The sequence below is a fragment of the Typopeltis vanoorti genome, chromosome 13 (genome assembly GCF_054136105.1).
Source record: "Typopeltis vanoorti isolate ZY-2024b chromosome 13, IOZ_Tvanoo_1.0, whole genome shotgun sequence".
Taxonomy (NCBI): Eukaryota; Metazoa; Arthropoda; class Arachnida; order Uropygi; family Thelyphonidae; genus Typopeltis; species Typopeltis vanoorti.
In genome coordinates this window covers 72598214-72620187 of record NC_143561.1, presented here as the reverse complement: position 1 = coordinate 72620187, position 21974 = coordinate 72598214, and the positions used below count along the sequence as shown (strand labels likewise).

Sequence of the window (21974 nt, the reverse complement as noted above, 5' to 3'; positions counted from 1 at the left end):
ACTGATATTGCTCAGTTAATGGTATTTATTCGCATGGTATTTCAAGATTATTCAAGTAAAGAAGAACTTTTGAAAATTATACCATTGTTGGGAAGGACTAGGAGAGAAGACATTTTTTCGGCATTTGATGAATTTGTGAAACAACACAAACTTCCGCTTTTTAAACTTGTGTAGCACCATCAGTAGTAATTGATGGTGCTACACAATGATAGTAATAAATCAGGCTTCATTTCATTATGTAAAAACGATGACAAATATCCAGATTTTTTAATGTACCACTGTATTATTCACCAACAAGTACTGTGTAGTAAAAGATTAAACACAAGATGTTTTGGATATTACATTTAAAATTGCAAATTCTGTTCAAGGAAAAGCCCTGCAATGGTGGTTATTTAAATTACAAGCAGATGATGATAGGGAACTTCTGTTGTACAATAATGTTCACTGGCTCAGCAGAAGTTAATTTTTAGAATGATTTCTTGTATTAATTAATGATGTAAAAATTTTTCTTGGTGAAAAAGGAGATATTTATCCACAATTGAGTGATAAAAGATGGTTGTTACACTTATCATTTTTAGTAGATTTCTGTACGAAATTAAGCAATTTAAATTTAGAGTTACAAGGTACAGATAAAAATTTAATTGACATGTTAAGTTCAATAAAAATTTTCCAACAATACTTACTTTTATTAAATTTTTTTAAACTAAATCAAGAAATGCTTCACTATGATTTAAAAGAATTTATTCATGAAATGAAATTAGTTGAGGGGGGAAAAAAATTCAAGATTTTAATAAAACTAGAATGATTGTATCTTTTATCAATAATCCATTTCAAGAAAACTTGAACATCACAGAAATTTCAAATAAAATTAGTGGGCTGTTTGATATAAACCAAGCTGAAGTAGAACTTAAGATAATAAACATTCAGAATAGTTTGCATTTAAAATCAATAAACAATGAAGTCATTTGGAAGTATGCACATGAAAAATTCCCAATATTAACTGATATTGTGCGAAAAATTCTATCGTGTTTTGGATCGACATTCTTGTCAGAATCCGCTTTTTCAAATATGACTGTCATAAAAAATCAATCAAGAAACCAAATTACAAATGATCGTTTGGATGATTGTCTGCGATTGGCTACTTCTTCATATCAACTTGACTATGAAAATATTGTGAGGTCCAAACAATGCCAAATTTCACATTAACTTTTTTTTTTAATCAACCAGCATTTCCTGTAACTAGTGAGTTTGTAATCAGTCTGTTGTTTTTTCTAACTTTAGTTTTCCAAAATAGAGAAATAAAATTTTAAATACACAAATAAAGTTTTTTAGTTGTGTATTTTTTGTTAGTTGTTTATTTGTGCGTAATCAGATATCAGGTTGGGGGAACGTGATCTATATAAAAGAGTAGATCGCCGAATAACTTATATATAAGAGAGTAGATTGGCGAATAGCTTTTTATAGAAAAGTAGCTTGCATAGTAAAAAAGGTTGAACTCCACTGGACTATAATAAATTTAGTTTAATCCTTTATCCAAGTGTAAGCAAACAAAGTTTGCACCTGAAGTATCTTCAGGACTGAGGCAACTTGTGGTATCTAATTATTATAGTCTAACAAAGTGGAAAATAAACCTCCAACATCTTTCTCTAAATCCAGAGTAATTTAATAATAAGGTAGTACACCTTTTGGCAACTAGTATATAGGTAAATGTAACTTCTCCATTGCTTCTGCCTTAGTATCACCACTTCTGGGTCTGGCTCCCACTGACGAGACCTCGATAAAGGTCGAAACTGGTCTGGGTAATGGCCCTTCCCTTAATGCATAGCATTATACAAAGCACATCTGCAAGGAGATGTGCTTTGCATTATGGGAGATTACTAACTATTATAATAATGGAATTAACTCACGTAAATTATTCTTTATTCGTAGAATTTTCACCTGAGTATCACAGGCATCATCTGTACAGGTACAAGGCTAATTAAACAATAACTGTTATATTCACAAAGCGCCACCTAAGTAACTAAGGTTAAATTTCCTAAATTTATTTAATTATTATTATTAATTTATTTTTTATTTTAATTATTTAAATTTAATTGTTTTTTTTAAATATATATATATATACAATTATGTTTAGGAAAGATTTGCTGCTTTATAAAGTACTATCTCCCACAAGGGGGAAAGATGTAGACCATCGGATCTGTTTAGGTTAGGGGAGTGAAGTAATGTTTCACATGTTTCTTTGTATAGCAGTTCCATTAGGACAGCAATGGGTAATCCAATATCTCCTACTATTGCCAAATACTTCATGGAGCATTTCTAACAGTGTATCTTTGACAACATTACACCCAGACCTAACATTTGGTTCAGATATGTGGACGATATTTTTGCCAAGTTAGGCTGGATCATCTGACTGAATGCATTGTGAAATGTGAATGTGGTTCCACATTGAGTGCTACCTACTGTCTTGTTTTTATGAATTTTATTATTTGTGTACATTGTTAAATTATTGTTCATGGGTAATTTATATAAATTCACCCTTCATTATGAACAATAAACGAAAGAAAAGACAAGCTGAGTTGTAATGAGCCCTGTTATGCTGTACATTTTTTCACCCAAAAAAGAAAGCCTATTTTTGTATAATTAAATGTAATGTATATTGAGAATTAAAGAATGTTTTCCTTTGTTTTATCAATGCAACATTTTTTCCCCCTTTTTTAACATCACCTATAACAATACTTATATAAAGTAGACTGACAAGCGAGTTAACTTTTTTTCTGGCTAGTAGATGTAAGTTGTATTTCTGGAGCCCTGCTGATGGGTATTAAATGAGTAATCATCATGAATAACTTTATAATTATCTGAGCATTAATTGGGTAATGGCAAAATCTCATGAGAAAAATGAAACTTGAATTTACTGAGCTGTTGCAAGAAAACTTCCACAGAAGTAACTTAGGGTAAAAGGATGTTAGATCTGATTATAGTGTCAGGTGGGAAGGAGGATCTAAAGGCTGTACTTCTGCCTCTGGTGGTTGGTGGTCTTGATCATGCTGTACTGGCCTAGGAAGTTGATGAAGTACATGGATGTTCCATTCAGAAAAGGTTATACATTGAACTACAGAGCTGAAAATTATTACTTACGTCTTATATCTTGGCCATCAGACATCGTTAAAAAGCTGTTATAGCCTTATACATGCTCTTCCAGAATTTATGGTGTTCCCATAGTTCACAAACATAATATTCTGCTTCAGCTGATAATTGAAGGTATAGATAGCCGTAATTATTACCTATCCAAGCACTTAGTGTCAACACTCAAAGAGTAGGTCATTCCCCTTTCTATATAAAGAACATACAACACTTCATAAACAAAATTAAAAACATAATGCTCAGTAAAGATGATTTCTTAGTTTTGACAATAAATATAAAAACGGAGGTAAACTCACATAAATTTTATTTATTGTAAAATTTTAACCTAAGTGTTATAGGCATCTTCAGTTCATGATTGTAGAAAGGCAATTAAAGACAGGCAATTCTGAAATGCGCTACCTTAGCTAATGTAAGATGACTAAAATGGTGAATTTCCTAATTAAAAAAAAAAGCATATACAGGTAACCCTCGTACAACGCGGTGCTTATACAACGCAGTCTACAATTTCTAGTAACTCCTTTTTTTTTTTCATATTTTTTCGCCAAGCGACTTAAAAATCAAATTTTAATTTCATTAAATTTGTGTCTGCCCGTATCGTGCAAGTAGTTATAAGTATCAAATTTAGTTTTATTATATCCCTGAATAAGGTGCTGTACAGAGGCTTTTGCAGTCTGTGTAATTCTTAACAAATAGTGCAATTAGAGACAGGTGGAATAAAAACAGTGCTAACTAATGAATCACGTGTCCCCCTCTCGCAGAAACTATGCTGTATAGACGCAAACAAACCATATGTTGCACTGAAACACAGTATCTAATTAAAAACTATTGTCCAATTTTTCAATTATGAAATAAGGGTTTGTTTTATTGCATTTGAATTCTCGATGTCATTATGACAGATTACAAAGGCTAACTTCAAATAAAATTCTACCAAGAATTGAAACATGTCATATGATGAATGTTCGAGTTCACCTGCCACCTCAAACACAAACAAGCAGCTACAAAATTCAACCAAGGGTTGAAATTTTGTGTGAGTTGAGCCAGCCGGTAATGAGAAGTTCCATCGGAACGTTAAATGACGTCCTGTCGTGAATGTGTTAAGACTAATAGTGAATGTTGTTATGACAGTTTCAGATGTTATGGAATTCGATTGACGAGAATTAGCATTTCAACTCAACACTTGTCGGTTACTGCACCAATCATATGCACTTCTTCATAGCTGCTTTCTCGTGTAAAACAAAATTCAACTTGTACGTATTGTAATAATTAAAAAAAATAGTTGAATAATTTATAAGCATATAAAAGGATATCACCTGTAAATCATTGACGAGCCAGCAAAATTCACAGACGTGCCACCTCTGGCACGTCTGTGAATAAGTTTGCCACTAATGTTTACTGTATAAAGTGTTTATTGTTGAAAATTGTCTTCGTTTTCTGCCAGGAAAGCACGTTAAAAATCATAAGTGTGTTATTCTCAAGCTGAGCAGTTTATTTTCTGGTGAGTTACATACATATGTAATGCTTTTTTTTTTTTTTTTTATGTAAAAGTTTATTTTTATTGTAATGGCCATTAAAACTACATCGAAAAGGATAAAACCAACATTGAAGAGGAAATTCATTTCTCTCAAAGAAAAAATTAAATTCTTGGATGGATTTTGTGGTTTGAAAACTTTAAAAAGCGTTTTCTTTGTATAATCTTAAAATCCAGGGAGAATCAGCATCAGCAGATGTTGAAGCTGCATGGAAATACCTAGCAGAACTTTTAAAAATCATTGAAGAAAATGGTTATAGTGCAGACCAGGTGTTCAATGTGGATGAATCTGGGTTATATTGGAAAAAAAATGCTAAAACATACCTATATTTCGAAAAATGAAAGATCTGCTCCTGGATTCAAAGTTTCCAAAGATAGAATTACTCTACTGTTTTGTAGTAATGCATCAGGTGATTACATGACAAAACCAATGTTTATTAATTGATCCGCAAATCCTCGTGCGATGAAAGGGCTCAACAAGTCCACCCTACCTGTTTATCGGTGGGCCAACAAAAAGGCATGGGTTACAGCTAGCATGTTTGAAAATTGGTTTTTTGAGTGTTTTGTACCCGATGTAGAAAGTTACACAAAGAAAAAGAATACCGACTTCAAAATGCTACTAATTTTAGATAACGCACCAGGCCACCCAACAAATTTAAGCCATCCGAATATTAAAATAACTTTTTTGCCGCCTAATACTACTTCACTTATTCAACCACTTGACCAAGGAATAATATCAACATTTAAGTCATATTATATTCGTTGAACATTCTAATTAATTTTGGAAAAAAATGGAATCTAATCCAAACATGATACTGCCTCAAGCGTGGAAAGAGTTTTCAACATTTAATTGTGTGAAAATTATTTCTCTGTCCATTATGGAATTACAACCTTCTACAATGAATGCTTGCTGGAAAAAAATATGGTCTGAAGCTGTTCTGGAACAAAATTTCGTACCTCCAGTTGATGCCGAGCTAAGTCATATAATAAACGTCGCACACATTTTGGTGGAGAGGGCTTTTGCGATATGGTTGAAAACGAAATTAGTGAATTAATTGATGGGGAAACAGATTTAAATGAGGAGGAACTGGTACAATTAATAGATGATGTCGAACCAAATGGTGGGGAAAGTTCTGCTGAAGCTTCTGATTGTGATGAATCCGTTAAAGAATTCAGTTTAAAGAAATTAGCAGAAGGATTGGACTTGGCAAGAAAGGATTTATATAATTTTACGGTTTATATAATTTTTATATAATTTTACGGATGATCCCTCAATGGAACGCTCCGGAAAATTCACAAGACATTTGGATATTTGTTTAGCTCTATGTTATGAACTTGATAAATAATTGCAGCATAGTGGTAAGAGGTCTTATTACTGACTTCTTGATAACTAAACCAGCCGAAGTATGCAATGAGAATTATAACAAATGATGTCCAAGAGATTTCAAGTGTTGACGACGTCGGGCCAGTCGTAAATAAAGAACATCTATGAAATGTTATTTCTGAAGACAGTAATGACGATTAAAATATGCGCTTTATTTTATTGTGTCTAAAAAATATATGCATTATGTGCAATTTGTAATTTTTATAATTTTATACTATGTATTTGTCTCATAGTTTGTTTTCTTAATGTACATGAATTACCTGGATTAAATAAAAATATTGTTTTTTGTTGGATATGTCTTGTTTATATAATTTAAAAAAAAAAAAAAGATTTCAGAACCTAACTCCTACTTTTTCTATGTGATCTAAGTCTCGCATAATGTGATTTATATAACGCAGCATTTCTATGGAACCTAACATTCACGTTATACAAGGGTTACCTATATATATATAAAGATACATACACTCATGTTCATAGAAACTGTATCGCCTTACATAAATATAGTTTTTAGTTAGATGGTCATTTTCATTGGTTTATCATTAGATATTTCGTTGTATTGCATCATCTTTCATTCCCACGGGTATTTATATAATTTAATATTTGCTGCTCTAGTGTCAAAATTTTTTATGCTATAAGTACACAACAAGAGCTGGTTTTCACATTGCTAAGTTAAATGTAGTTAACACCTCGCAGAAAAAATATGATTCAAGCTTTAAATAGAGAAGGCTATTCCTAAAAGAGTTGCTGTTGAAAGTGAAGAAAACTGAATCTGCTGAAAGAAAGAAGGGAACAGGAAAAAAGCTGCTGTGTACACCATGCCAAGATCCAGATCTAAAGCAGCTCTGCCTGAAAAATTGCCATGTGCTGTCCGGTTAACTGAAATGGGAATGGGAAGGACAAATGGGAGTTGTGGCATGCTCTGTAACTGTCAGGAGAAGACTCATTTGACAGAGACTGATAGCCAGGTTAACAAAACTCTCTTTTTTTTTTTTTTGTTAACAAAAAAAAAAAAAGAGAGACTGGCTTGGTTAAATTTGGTGCAAAGAAATGCCAAATGGACCCTGATCAGTAGAAAAGAGTACTTTTTTCCTGACAAGAAAAAAAAAGTTTTTTTTCTTGTCAGGGAAATAATTCTACCCTGTCTGGTGCCAACAGTCAAATTCTCAGCCAATCAGATGATCTGGGACTGCATGTCATATCATGATGTTGGTTGCTTGCATTTCACAAAAGGTTCAGAGAATGCACAGGTGTACCAGAAAATTTTAGAATTGCTGCCTACTATCAGAGACCACTTTACTGTAACAACGAACTGCATCTTTCAAGATGACACTGACCCTTGTCATAGGGCAAAAAGTGTAAGTAATGCTATTATAACCCTAAAATATGACCATACTAATTGATTTTAGTACTTAAAAAGCATTATTTTTTGTTGCAGATTAATAAGTGGCTCAATGAACACTAGATTCAGCAACTACATTGGCCAGGAAACAGCCCAGATCTCAACCAGATTGAGAATTTGTGATACTAAATGGAGACTGAAATACACAAGAAGCCATTATAAAGGCAAGGAACCATGAATTGACAGTTGTCATCAAGAAATTTATTTTGTCAATGAAAAGCTGTAATAAAAGCAAAATGAGGATCCACAAAGTACTAAACAGCAAAAAGCGAAATTTTAGCCTTTAATGTTAATAAAACTGTGTAGTAGAACTAAATTTTGATACTGACATTTGTTTATCTAGTGAAAATATCACTGTCCACCTCCATTTTGAAATATTTGCAAATTTGTTGTAATTTCCTAATTACATCACACCTTGCACTAAAAAGAGGCAAATTAATCAGAAATAAAAATGTTTTATTACCTTCTTCATTATTTGTGACAATTATTGTTTTATCTTTTTTTTTTTTTTTTTTTTCAAATAGGCATTCAAATTTAACACTTTCACTGCCACGCTACTTGGGCATAGTTTGTTACCGTACGCCAAGCATTTATACTTCTTCAAGGTCAGTACGGGTAATCTCGTTGCCGGCGGTAAGCATCATACGAGTATATTCGTAGTTGGCTTGTGAGGCTCATATACCATCTACGAGTATACACACTTTCGCTGCTAGCTCTGCACGCCAAGCATTTTCACTTCTTCAAGGTCAGTACGGGTCATCTCGTTGCCGGCGGTAAGCGTCATACAAGTATATTCGTAGTTGGTTTGTGATGCTCATATACCGACTACGAGTATACTCGTAGTTGGCAGCGAACATGTTAATTACCAGAAAAAAATGGTTATAATGGGTGATTAGGTTTCTATGAACATGAATGTGTGTGTGTGTGTGTGTGTGTGTGTGTGTGTGTGTGTGTGTGTGTGTGTGTGTGTGTGTGTGTGTGTGTGTGTGTGTTAGTACTCCCACAATGGGGATAGACATACACCATCAGATCCATTGAGTTAGGACAATGAAGTAAAGTTTCACACATTTCTTTATAAAGACATATGAAGAAATGACTTTTATGAATGTCTCTCATTTTATTCCAGTAAATTCTATGTTTAGTGCAGATAGTATGCTCAGCAAACTCCTGACTATTCAGGCTCATGATATTTAATATAACACTTATATTCTAGGCAGATAAAAGCAGATCTTCCTGTTTGTCCAAAATAAGATTATTTGCAAGAGCAAGAAATCCGGTAGGTGCCCGAAAAACACGAGTCTTATATTACAACACTAAAATAAGCATTATATTATAACCCTAATATAATGCTTATATTAGGGTTATAAGCATAGTGGGGGGGGGGGGGAGTACTGTTTTTTAATCTGCTAATCTTTCCTAATATTACACACTCACACCTTTATTTTTAGTTAGGAAGTTATTGAGCATTTTAGTCATCTTACATTAGCTACTAAGGTAGTGCGTTTTTAGAATTGTCTGTTATTGTTTAATTGCCCTTTTTTTATAATCCTCTACTAAAGATGCCTTTGACACTTAGGCAAAAATTGTACAATAGATAATAGGGATGCACAAAAGTGGGATTTGGCTGTAAACATTTTTTTTTTTTTGGTCAAAATATTTGTTTATAATATTTAATTCATAATGTTTGATATTTAATTACCATATTTGCCGGCGTATAAGATGCACCCCCTTTTTTGTACACATTTTTTAAGAAATAAACTTTGTCACTGAATATTATAATGAATTTACAGTATTTCAAATATAAAGTAATAAGTAGCTCTACTTTAAACAAATATCTAATCTAACTAGGAAAAAATACCCACCTTTTAATCTTCTTCGTCAAAACCCAGAAATTCATCTCCAGAGCTAAATGAAGAGACATTTGAAACCTCTTCTGAATCTGAGTCTTCATACAACAAATTGTCCTCTGTACCATCCAGTGTATTACTAATGCCACACTTCTTAAATGATTTGACCACTGTCTCAGTTTTCACAGCATCCCATGTAGCTTTGACCCACTCACAAACTTGCAAAATGCTAGGCTTCTTCCTGATGGCATAACCCCAAAATCTGAAGACTGCATCCAGCAGTCTTCTGGATGCAGTGTTCCACTTTTTCCTTCATAAATCCCTTAAATGGTTTATTAATACAGACATCTAAAGGTTGAAGCTGACTAGTTAGACCTCCTGGAATTACAGCCAACTGAGTTTTTCAATTCCTTGAGTTTATTTTTAACTTCTTCTGTTCTGTGAGAACGAAACTGATCCATACTAGCAGGGCAGACTTCAACAGTCCACCAGAGCACTTAGACCAAATGTTATCCATCCATAACTGGAATACTAGAATGTTTTCCAGTAACTGGAATGCTCTCACACACCACGAGGAAGCAAGAAAGAAATCGCGTAACTCGGAACAGAGAAAATTTCCAGAAATGAAAGTAATAAAAAACTGAGTATCGGTGTATAAGACGCACCCTGTTTTTCAGACCTATTTTCAAAGAAAAAAGCACGTCTTATACACTGCCAAATACAGTAATTAAGAATTTAGCTTTGGCCAAATATTCAGCCAAATTGCAGAATGAAGAAACATTTAAAAAAAAAAAAAAAAAAAACGTAATTATATATTTCTAGCTGTCATTCTGTTGTAATTTGGGATGTGCCAAAGCACAATCTGGCCAAATACCTAATATTTGGTTTGCAATTTGGATGAAGCATACCAAATTAAATTTTTAAAATTCTGATTGAAATTTTACAAAGAAATGTTTTGAACAAAAAAAAAATACACTCAGGTATTTTTTAACATGTTTAAAAAAGTCTAACTAATTTTTTAACATGTTCATGCCAGGCTATGTTATGCATCTATCATTGGCTCTCTTGATTTTGTAAATTTCCCTTCCGCTTTGTTTGAGCAGTCCATGTTTTTATACTGAAATTGTATTATCAGTTATTTTTTGAAAAACAAATACGAGGGTGGTCTGAAAAGTTTTCGACCATAGATAGCAACACTATCGGCAGGATTTTTTTTTTTAAGTTGGTACATCTGTCATAAGCATCCATGTGAAATTGCAAGTCATTTTATCAATTAGTTGGTTTTATACAGCTGTCTAAAATAAAAGTGTTGTCTGAATCCCTTGAAATAGATAAAATTGAGTATTGTGCGGTTATAAAATTCTTTGTAAAAGAAGGTTTAATGCCAAAAGAAATTCATTCGAAGTTCATAAAAGTTTGAGCACTCTTCTCCTTCGTTTTAGACAATTAAGAAATGAGCTGCCAAGTTTAAACGTGGCCGTGCCAGCCTTGCAGATGATCCGCGTGAAGGACATCCAAAAATTGTAACAACACCAGAAATCATTGATCAAGTGCATGATATTTTTTATTTATTTTTTTTTTTTATGTTGAGCCCATACACAGGATGTTGGTTGGTCAACCTATAGTACATTAGTACCATGTATGGGTAGTGGATTGGGAAAGGAGGATTTGTTTACATTTGATTTGAATGACTTTAAATTGTATTCCTTGGGAAACACAGCAGGTGGGAGACTGTTCCACAGGGGTGAAGGAAGAGGAAAAGAAACTTGTTCTGTTTGTTTCTAGGTGTAGTGTGAAGGGATGTTGTGCAGTAGCTGCATGTGTTTCAATGAGCTTAGTACTGGACGGAAGAATTATTGATGTTATTTCAGATGAGCATTTCCCATGGAAATATTTGTAGAATATACATACTGCAGAGACCATACGTCTGTGTGAAAGTGGTGGGAGAGAGTTGGTAAGGGATGGATCATTGATAAGTCTAATTGCTCTCCTCTGTATTGAGTCGAACGTTTTGAGAGAGCTTTTTGGGACCCCCACCCCGTATGTGAGAGTAGTATTCAATAGCTGGGCGGATTTGTGATTTGTATAATGTTAATAGCTGTTCGGGGGTGAACAAAGTCTTGAGCGAAAGAGAAATCCTAGTTTTTTTGAGGCTGAGGATGCAATGGTTGTGATATATTTATGCCAAGAGAGGTTTGATGTGAGGGTGATTCCAAGAAGTGAGATCTCAAACTGTCGGGAAATTTGGGTATTGTAAAAAAGGATGCTGGAAAAAAATTGTTCTTTTTTTTATGAGAAATAGTACAGAACTGAGTTTTATTGGCATTGAAATTTATGAGGTTATCCGAATCCCATTGTATGATGGATTGGAGTTGAGGGTGGTGGTGGTTGATGTTCTGTAGGTTGAGGTGAGTTGTGTAGGGTAAGGCTTATCAAATGCAAGTGAGGAGTGTAGTGTACTGTTGTCTGCAAAACTGTATTGGGTTGGAGGTCAGTTGCAGTAGGTCAATGATATATAGCAGGAAGAGGGTTGGTGAGAGGGCAGAACCTTGTGGGACCCCAGCATTAATTGAGTGGTGAGATGATAGGGAGCCATCCACCATCACACACAGTGAACATCCAGACAGAAAACTGGCAATCCAACTACAGGGGTCCTGGGTCAGACCGAATGATAGTAGTTTGCCTATTAGGCCTTTGTGCCAGACCCGGTCAAAGGCTTTGGAGATATCTAGTGCAACCACTTGAGATTCGCCAAACCTCTCCGTAGCATTTGTTGAGTAGATCTCCTGTTGATCGGCAGTGGTGGAATCCATACTGGCAGTCATTTATTTGGTGAGTGTCTTCAAGATAGTGTAGGAGTTGGGAATTGATGATTTTTCCCATTACTTTTGACAGGACTGAGGTAAGTGAGATAGGGCAGTAATTGGATGGCAGTGACTTGTCACGCTTCTTGGGAATGGGCTGAATATAGGCCAATTTCTAGTTTGTGGGATAGATTCCAGTGGAGTAAGAGAGTATATATAGGGGACATAGGATAGGGGTCAGTTCTGGAGCACAAACTTTCAGAACAATTGGGGTGACGCCATCATGTCCAGGAGACTTTATGTCTAATTTTGACAGTATTTTTCTGATCTCATCCTAGCAAAAGGATATTGGGGCATTGTATGTTGGTTGTCTGGAATGGTTGGGGGACATTTACCATTGTCAGTTATGTGTGCATTGGAAGCAAAGTATGAAGCCAGAAGATTGGCTTTTTCTGTTGGTGATGATGCAGTAGAACCATGTGGGTATAATAAGGGTGGGAATAGTGTTGGACAGAAGTTATGACCAATTGCTTTGCTGCCGTTTGGACAGGCTGCTTTCCTTTTTTTTTGCTCTTTCGAACTCTGTTTTGGAAGCATTGTTTTTTTTTTTTATTTTGCATCTATTACAGGCTTTGGTGTAAGCTTTGAAAGAGGATGAGGTTCTTGATTTCAGCCAGTTGTGGTATGTCTGGTGTTTCATCTCTACAGCCTTGGCACATCTTTTGGAACAGGGTTTCGTTAGGGAATGGTAGTTCAGAGTGCTGTGTGGAATGTATGTATTCATGCCGGTGAGGATTACTTTGGTAATAAGCTTGGTGCATATGTTTGGGTTGGAAGGTCGGAAGCAATAGTCTAACCATGGGAATGCGGCATACAAGTTGCGGAGGCTGTCCCACTTGGCACTGTTATAGTGCCAAACTACTCTTGTATGGGAGTGTTTGTGTAAACGTTGTTGTATGGGGGAGGAGATGAGCACTAGGTTGTGGTCAGAATTGGCCAGAGGGCTCACTACTTTCACTGTGTATTTGGAGGGGTCATGGTGAGGAAGAGATCTAGGGTGTTTGAGGAGTGGTTTGGGTTATCTGGTGTTCTGGTTGGCATCTGGACAAGTTGTGTAAGGTCATTAGTGATGGCAAATGTTTCAGCATCTCTGCCTGCAAGGTCTATACAACTGAAGGAGGAAAGCCAGCTAGTGTTGTGGACGTTAAAATCTCCTAAGAGGAGGATTTCACTGTTGGGAAAGTGGGATTGGAGATAGTCAATTTTTAGGGAGAGGAAATTAAAGAGCTCAGGGTGGTTGGTTGTGTTTGGGGAGCGATAGAGACAACAGATGAATTGGACTGAGTGGGGAAGGGATATTTTCAACCAAAGAAGGTCAAATTTTGGTGATTCTAGGTTGGATGCTCTCTCTGGCAAGGTATGTCAGAGCAGATGTATGTGCAGACGCCACCCTTCAGATGAAAGTTGTTAAAGAGTGAGTAGTTTGAAAGGTTGAGATAAGTGGTGCTAGGGGGAGGTGAGATTTGAGTTTCTACCAGGAAGAGAAGGTGGGGTTTGGTAGACTGTAGGTGGTAACGGACATACCAGTCATATGTTGGACTGCATGGGTCTTGCATATTTCCTATGCAGTGCCTGCATGCTGGTCTCCATGGTAGCTGCTAGTGGCATCACTTGGTTTTTTCACCAGTTTATCTTGTCTGTAGTCGATGGTCCAACTGTTGTCCCCATTTCGATATTTTTTTTCGAGTTGTCTTTGAAGCTGGCATCTTTGTTCCCTTTGTGCAAATGATAAGTCTGGTTGTGCACGTATGCACTATTGGGGGACAGGTGTCTTTGAATTTGTTGTTGATCACTGTTCTTAGTTTAGATGTGCTTGTCGGCAGTCGCAAGTCACTTTTTCTAGGCCCGGAAAGTTCGTTCCGTCCTTCCTTTTATTTATAGGCCTGAAATGATGACACCTGACGATGTTCTTAGGATCGATGTTGCATTCTTCAGCTAATTTGTTGATGTCCTCTTGTAATGATTTTCTTTTCCATTTTCCGTCGGGAAGTTCAAGATGATGGCGTTGAGTTTTTTGTGTTTAGCCTCTATCAAGTCGTTTACAGTTGATGTGATTAAATCGCAAAGTTCTTTTGCTGGTGGAGTAGAACTTGCATTGCGCTGGTTTTCAATTTGTTCTAGCTTAGCTTCGACTGCACGTATTTTGGAGGTAAAAGTTTAATTTAAAGCATTGATGTGCTGTTCGAGGTTGTACCCTTTTCAAGGGTAAAACAATAACCGGGGAATATTATTTCGATCTTTTAACCAGACTAGATGAAAACATTCATGGTAAAAGACCCAGTTTGCAGAAGAAAAAAAATTCTTTCATCAGGACAATGCACCTGCCCACAAATATGTTTTGGCAATGGGAAAAAGGGATCTGCACTATGAATTGTTGAAACATCCACCCTATTCCCCAGATTTGGCTCCCTCTGACTTCTATCTCTTCCTCGCTAGTCAATGTTTTTCTTCGAATCAAGAGGTGATTGCAGCTGTAGAGGAGTATTTTGCAAATCTTACTGAGAATGACTACAGGGACGGGATAATGGTGCTGGAACATCCCTGGAATAAATGTATTAGTCTTAAGGGAAATTATGTTGAAAAATAAAAATAATTTTTAATTTGTAAATTCATTTTTTCATTGTTAGCCGAGAACTTTTCAGGCCACCCTCATAACTCACTCCCCCCCCCCCCCCCCCCCAAAAATAAATAATAGTAATGATAAATTCAGAAATTTTCATGTACATGACTAGAATTTATAGGATGACATGTAATTTATTGTCCACTAGAGTAACTTATTGCACCACCCATAATAGCACAACTGAAAATTATTGATTATTTGACTGATGAATCTATTTACATTTATGCTTTTTCTTTCCCTCATAGGGTCTGTCATGTGCAAAGAGTTCGTGATTATTGATTTTTAAATTTAGAAATTTAAAAATACAATTATAGAATTTGTTGTAATTATTGTATTGGTGACTTACATAACTAGAAAGCGAAAAGTCTTTCCTTTCTAACAAGTTCAGTTTCTCTAGAAAGCACACATAATAATACTCCGAATGCTCTAGAGAAAATAAGCAGAAAGTGCTTGGCGATTTGTCGCATCCTGCCAGTGGGAGTACCTAATGATACAATTTTGTCCGGTTTTCAGCATGAATATGTTAAAAATTGGTTATACAAAAGATTAAGGGAAATTATGTTGAAAAATAAAAATAATTTTTAATTTATAAATTCATTTTTTCATTGTTAGCCGAGAACTTTTCAGGCCACCCTCATAACTCACTCCCCCCCCATATTACACTGTGAATGATAATAACTTGTCGAACATGCAGAAATGATATTTTACATTCCTTAAATTAAATAAAGCAGTCATTTCATTTTACAAGGAACATTTATTAAAAGAAGGAATACAGCTCAAAAGTGAGAAAAACATTCCTCTTATTTCCTAAAGTAACAAAATAAAAATATTTACAGAACTCTGATTTTTAAATTGTTAAATATAGAATAACTATGGATTTAATAATCAAAATGAAGTTGTAACGTAAGGAAACCAGTTTTTGAGCATTTTTTGGAAGAGATCTACTTCTGGTTTCTTCATAAACATTTCTGGAGCAGATCATCAGTTCTTTTTGACAGTGGTTTATTAAAATATGTAATCATTTCATCGTTAATATTTTTCTGCGACTGATTCTGCTTTCGACCTAATGGCAAAACAGCAGCAGAAGTAGCATCTCCTAAACACTGCCATAATTTGTTACTATTTTTCTTTTTGCTTTGAATTTTTGATAAAAGAATGCTGTCGATTTCTGAATCAGATTTCTCATTAATTAGAATGCTTTTAACATAATCAATTTTGATTGACTTGAAAAATGATGCTAGCTTAAATCTTGGATTTAATATAGTTGAAATAATATATTTATTTTGAATAAAGTATCAAATCTTCTGTTAAATTCTTCATAGCGAATACTTTTCATTTTTCCTACTCCAATATAACTATTATTGTCTGTAGATAAATACATCTGCATAGTCACAGTAGTTGGAAGCACATCAAAAATTAAAGCAAAATTTGAACTTGTGGTGTTGGTAATTTTCTCAAAAGTTCTCCAATAAATTTAGCGGCAGTTCCATTAAAAGAACACTGATTTGAACTTAATGTATTTAAATTGTTGTTGATTGCATAGGTATTTAATGCTCTTTTCTGTTCTTGCATTCATTGTTGCATATAAAAAAGTAGAGTTCCACCAAGTATGTACATCTTGAACTAATTTTATCTGACTGGTATTCAATTCAGTTTGAATATCCTTTAGTTTCAAGCGTGCAGCAGGTGAATGGTTAAAATATCCCACTATTTTTCTACACACACTTCTTCATTACTCAATACTTCTGAATTAAATCAACATCTGTACATTAATAAAGTCCATTATTGCTAATTGCAGCATGTGAATAAATGTGGAATGTTTGCAATTTCAGCATCATTACACTCATTAACAATATTAGCACCATTGTCTCAAACTATTACAGTCAATCCACGAAATTTGTATATCCCATGTTTGTAACACAGGAGAAAACTTTTCTTTAATCATATCACTTGTATGACTTCCAGAAAAATGTTGACAGTTCAAAATTACAGGTGGTCCCCGGGTTACGGACGACCCAACTTACAGCGTTCCGTACTTACGAACAGGCTCCCCATAAGGATAATTAAATTAATAATTCAGGAACTAGTTTCTTTTGCGTATGTAAACAAACCTGCACTTCGCTGCATTATTAAAGCAGCTCTTCCTGTTATTTGGAAGTCAAATTTCAGTGCTTGGTCACACTTCCCATGTTTGAAGATTGGTTCTTGAACTGTTTTATTCCTGCTGTGGAACATTATTGTTCGTAAAAGAAAATTCCCTTTAAAATTCTACTTGTGCTGGACAGTGCTCCCAGACATCCAACGTCTTCAGATAATGTTCACCCTAATGTAAAGGTCGTACTTTTACCACCCAATACTACATCGATACTGCAGCCAATGGACCAGGCAGTTATTTCTGCATTTAAGACTTATTACTTACACCGTACATTCCCGCAAGTATTCAAGACTACGAAAGATGATGTGATGACCTTGAGAGAGTTCTGAAAGAATTATTGGACATCAATGAAAATGATGCCATTGACTTACTAGAGTCCTATTCACAAGAATTAACCAGTGAAGACCTTATGGAGATAGAGCTATCATTTCAGCTATGACATAATGCAAAGTTTTTTCGGTTTGTCATCTACATCCCATGTTTTAGATTTTTCTATAACATCAAATAACTTTTGTCGTTTTGGTGAATTTATTTTCATTTCTGACTGCTTGTTTTTGCATTCTGGCTTGATATTTCAGTTTCACAAATATTTTGTTTTACAAATACATTGCTATGGTTGCATTGAACACGATTAATCATAGAAGTTGTACTTGTGTCTTTTCTTCTGTCCCAAGATATTTGCTGTTTGCATGTATTACATTTTGCAAATTTTGAATCTTCACATAAATCATAAAGGTTCCAAATATTGCTTGTTTTATTATTCATGGCCAAAATTGTACTCGCTTTTTAAGGCTTCATAATATAAACTAAATTAATGCAGAGAACACTAAAATAAATACCTACAGCAAACACCAGACAAGACAAGGGGAAGCCTTTTCTGGATTTATGTTTGTTGTGATGCATGTGACATGAATTTTCTGCTGAAGCGAAACTGAATATTAGGCACATTCCTAATAAATATTTCTGATCTCTGGGGGAAAAAAAACTTCTTTCAAGGAATAAGTTAGTATCTAGTGCCGAAATTGTACTTATTCTGCAGTACAATTCTGATAAGATATTCTACAGATTTTATTCATATGTGATTTGTTTTATATGAACAGTTTGTCAAATAAGTTATTTGTTGTACAGGTGTTAACTATATAGGATTTTCCACTTATAAGATATCCAAATATTTATCCAATTTATTTGCCACTTCTACTAGAAGATCCTCAAGGATGAAGATCGTCTGTATATATAACACTTGGGATTTTAAAAATAAAATTTGTGATCTTCATCGGGTTGCTTCCGACATTATGATCAGCTTAGATATTGTATCCTTGTTTATTAATATTCCTTTATCGATCACCATTGAATTACTTTAAGAAGTACTATTAGATACTGTTAAACTATATGATTTTGTCATACATTCTGGTTATTTCTCCTGTAAAAACAAATTATATCAACAAATTGAAAGAACAGCTACGGGCAGTCTTATTTCGCCTACCATTGCCAACGTCTTCATGGAACACGTTAAAAAATGTATTTTTGATAACATTTCTCCTAGACCTACTCATTGATACAGATATTTGGATGATATTTTTGCAATTTGGAATGACTCTTCCTCTGAGTTACAGCAGTTTCTCTCCAAGATCCAGTTCACCTTAGTAAAAGAAATAAATAACCAGTTATCCTTTTTAGACCTAATTTGTTGTCAACCAGATAGACACTTACAGTTATCAGTTTTTCAGAAGAAGACTCATACAGGCCATTATATTCACGCTGAATCCCATCACCATCCTAGTCAGAAGGTTGGAACTATTAAGAACTCAATACATCATGCTCGTTCTTTGTTTTTCAGATTAACTTTTACAGAAAGAATTACAACATATTAAATCCACCTTTTTATTTAATGGTTTTAAGATTCTTTCATCAAGAAAAGCTTTTAACAGTTATGGTATCTCTGCCTCTTCCAATGCAGAAGAAATAACTCGCATTCCCATCCCTTATTTGCAAGGCATTTCTGAATGCATATCAAAAGTTTTAAAACCACTGAATAATTTTGTTACCTTTTGCCCCACCAGAAAAAAATGCCATCTTTTCTTGCTTCCACCTCTAGATTTTTCCAGGCATCTACCAGATTCCTTGCAGCTCCTTGTATTTGGACAAACAAGAACATCTGCTTTAATTTGTCTAGAATATGTCTTATATTAAATACTAAAAGCCTTGAACAGTCGGGACTTGCTGAGCATGCTATCTACACTTAACATAGAATTTATTTAGAATAAGATGAGTCCTTCATAAAAGTCATTTTCTCATTTCCAATCAGAATTTCCACTATTCTGATCCAATCTGGATTACAATTGAGATGTTCAAACCCCACAGTCAGCTTTCTGTGTTGCTCTCTCTCTCACACATTCTGGGTTCTCTTTTCTATTCTCTCTCATTCAGAGAAGAACTTCATTAATAGTTTACTTCTACACCAACTAGAAACCTCCTCAACTAACAAATGACTTGTAGTCTGCCACAGTGTGTGTGTTTTCTTATTCGCATAATCTACTTTTGGACAAATGTAATGAAAAAGTTTCGAGGAACTCGAGTAGTTACTGTTGACATACAGCACAAGTTCCATCTTTTTCCTGACTTTTGCAAGTAGACACATCATATGTAATAATGGGAAAAAAGTGTTTTTTTTTTTCCCTTCAAATAATGCAGGAATCGCAAAGTTATTCACGTGTTCTTTTCCTTTTCATCTTTGCTAATAACAGTACTCTCACTCCTCTTTCTTATTTGACAAACTGTTCATATAAAACAAATTACAAATGAATAAAATCTGTAGAATATCTTATTAGAATTTCTATAACCTTCAAGTGATATTCAAACCATTCTTGAGTGGGAGTCTGATAATTTTGTAAACTTCAGCACTAGAACTTAATCCTGTAGTTTTTTTTTTTTTTTTTTCCTTGTGAGTGTGTTACTTTACTTTAAGTAACTGTTAATTCTATACAAATCGCATAGTAATTGTAAATACTGTTTTCACATTTGGGATGTTGCTGGAGAGCTCACTAAAAATTCTTGACTTCAGTATGGAAGGGAAGAACTGAACCGATAGTTCCAACCACAAAAAAATTGTTAACATATAACACATTTATCACCACATGCAAGCTGAGTGAGATCTCGAAATCCTGCTCTAGACCAAACATATTGTGTGCTGGAATCCCACAATAGCACTTTAGGTCTTGGCAACAAAAATCTTCTATTATCTAAAGGCATTCACATACATATATATGAATGCCTTTAGATAATAGAAGATTTTTGTTGCCAAGATCCAAAGTGCTTTAAAAAAAAGTATCGTGTCTGCATCTGCACTTGATATCAAACATGGTACTTTTTTAACATTATCATAATTAATTCCTCATACTGTTTCACTGATTAATTACATGGCAGGTTTTTCTGATTTGTTTCCCTTTATTTATATTCAGATTATAGATAATTTCAGATGAAGTGTTCTTTTATCAGCAGACTACTATGATATAAATTTGTTATAAATTTAAAACAAGAATCTGGTTGGAATCATTTGCTTTTTGCATTCTTTTTTTGTAGGATCCTGAAGTTGCTGCTGCCTTTCAGGAGATTAGCCAAAATCCTGCAAATATGGCAAAATACCAGTCTAATCCAAAGATTTCTAGTATTCTTCGGAAAGTGGCTCAGAAGATGGGGGGAGGTGATATGGGCAATATGTGAAAAAAATTGGTTTAATTATCACATGCTTTCATTAGTGGTTCCAAAATTATGATACTGAACAGCCATATAATTTACAAACTGCTAATAGGAAATTAAACTAATTTGATTTTGTTACCAAGAGAAAAATTTATATTTATCAGTTACTTCGGATTAATACCAATGGTGTAATTCAGTTACTAGTCCAATATTTTGATAAATTTGAGAAGGTTTTGCAAAATACCCAGACTTTTCCAGTAAGTGGGTTGATAGAATGTTATGACACGTTTTTTTTATTGGTGCCGTGGTGTTAATTATTTTCATTAGTTAATAGTCACTGTCTGTTTTCTGTACTTTTTGATTTGTTATTTTAATTGTAAAATTTGACATATGCCAAATTTCTTTTTATTCTTGTTTAGTATTTTAGCTTCACCCGTTTTTTAAGCACTGTCAGTACTTTGTAATAGTTACTGAAAAATAAAATTATGAAATATTTTGGAGAATGTGTTTGCATAAAAGGAAGTGGTTGTATAATAGTAGAGAACACAGTTCTAAAGCCATGAAAATTTGTTACTAAGTAGAAAGTAAAACATTTATGATTGTATTTCATCAATTTTACACTTGTCAGTTACGTTTCTTTCAAGTATCGCATCCTGATTTTGTTTATCGTTAATGGCATTTGGACCCCATATAGAAGCTTCTTGGTTATTCATTGTTAAAATAATTATTTGTCCAAATAATTACCACACAGATTCTACAGTACTACTTTTTTGCCATGTATTCTATTCCTTTGAAATAAATGCGTGTATAGAATTCAGTTTGGAAGCTCTGAGAGAGAGAAGGAATTAAGTCATATGATGATAGAAATTTGTGAGAATTATTATATAAGCAAGTTCTCCAATTCAGAAATACACTTAGATATTTTTAAATAAGCATTCATCCATTTGTGACTGTTTCAAGCTACCAGAATATAAAATGTACTTGTCATTTGTAGTATAAAAAAGATGTTCTAAGTTTTTTTTATACATTTTTTACTAGTACCATAGTTTATTGAAAATGTTGCCTAGTAGGAAAAGCCTTTGGGTGATAAAGTGTAAAATTTAAATAGTTATGGGTAAAAATTAACTGCTAATATAAAAGTTTTTATTTGTCAGACAAAAAAAAAATTATCAGTATATTATGCTAATTTGAGAGTAGTTTGATAAAGTTGATAACTGAAGAAAATGGAGAAAAGAATGTAGAAGCAAATTATTTGAAGTGCTCTCTCTCTCTCACACACAGAATAGCTATTGTTTAGTTACCTGAATGATCCAAAGCAATTGATTTATACAAGTTTA

The 21974-nt window shown here is 34.2% G+C and overlaps 1 protein-coding gene across 1 annotated transcript in view; it reads left to right on the top strand.

Annotated features, from left to right (window-relative positions):
* LOC150100283 (hsc70-interacting protein-like) overlaps nucleotides 1–21134 on the top strand; it is a 192199-nt gene extending 171065 nt beyond the window's left edge. Inside the window, exon 12 of the mRNA XM_090402327.1 lies at nucleotides 20521–21134. Within this exon, the coding sequence (XP_090258453.1) occupies nucleotides 20521–20661 (141 nt within the window). The 3' untranslated portion in view covers nucleotides 20662–21134. The remainder of the gene's footprint in view (nucleotides 1–20520) is intronic.
* Nucleotides 21135–21974: the final 840 nt, after the last annotated feature.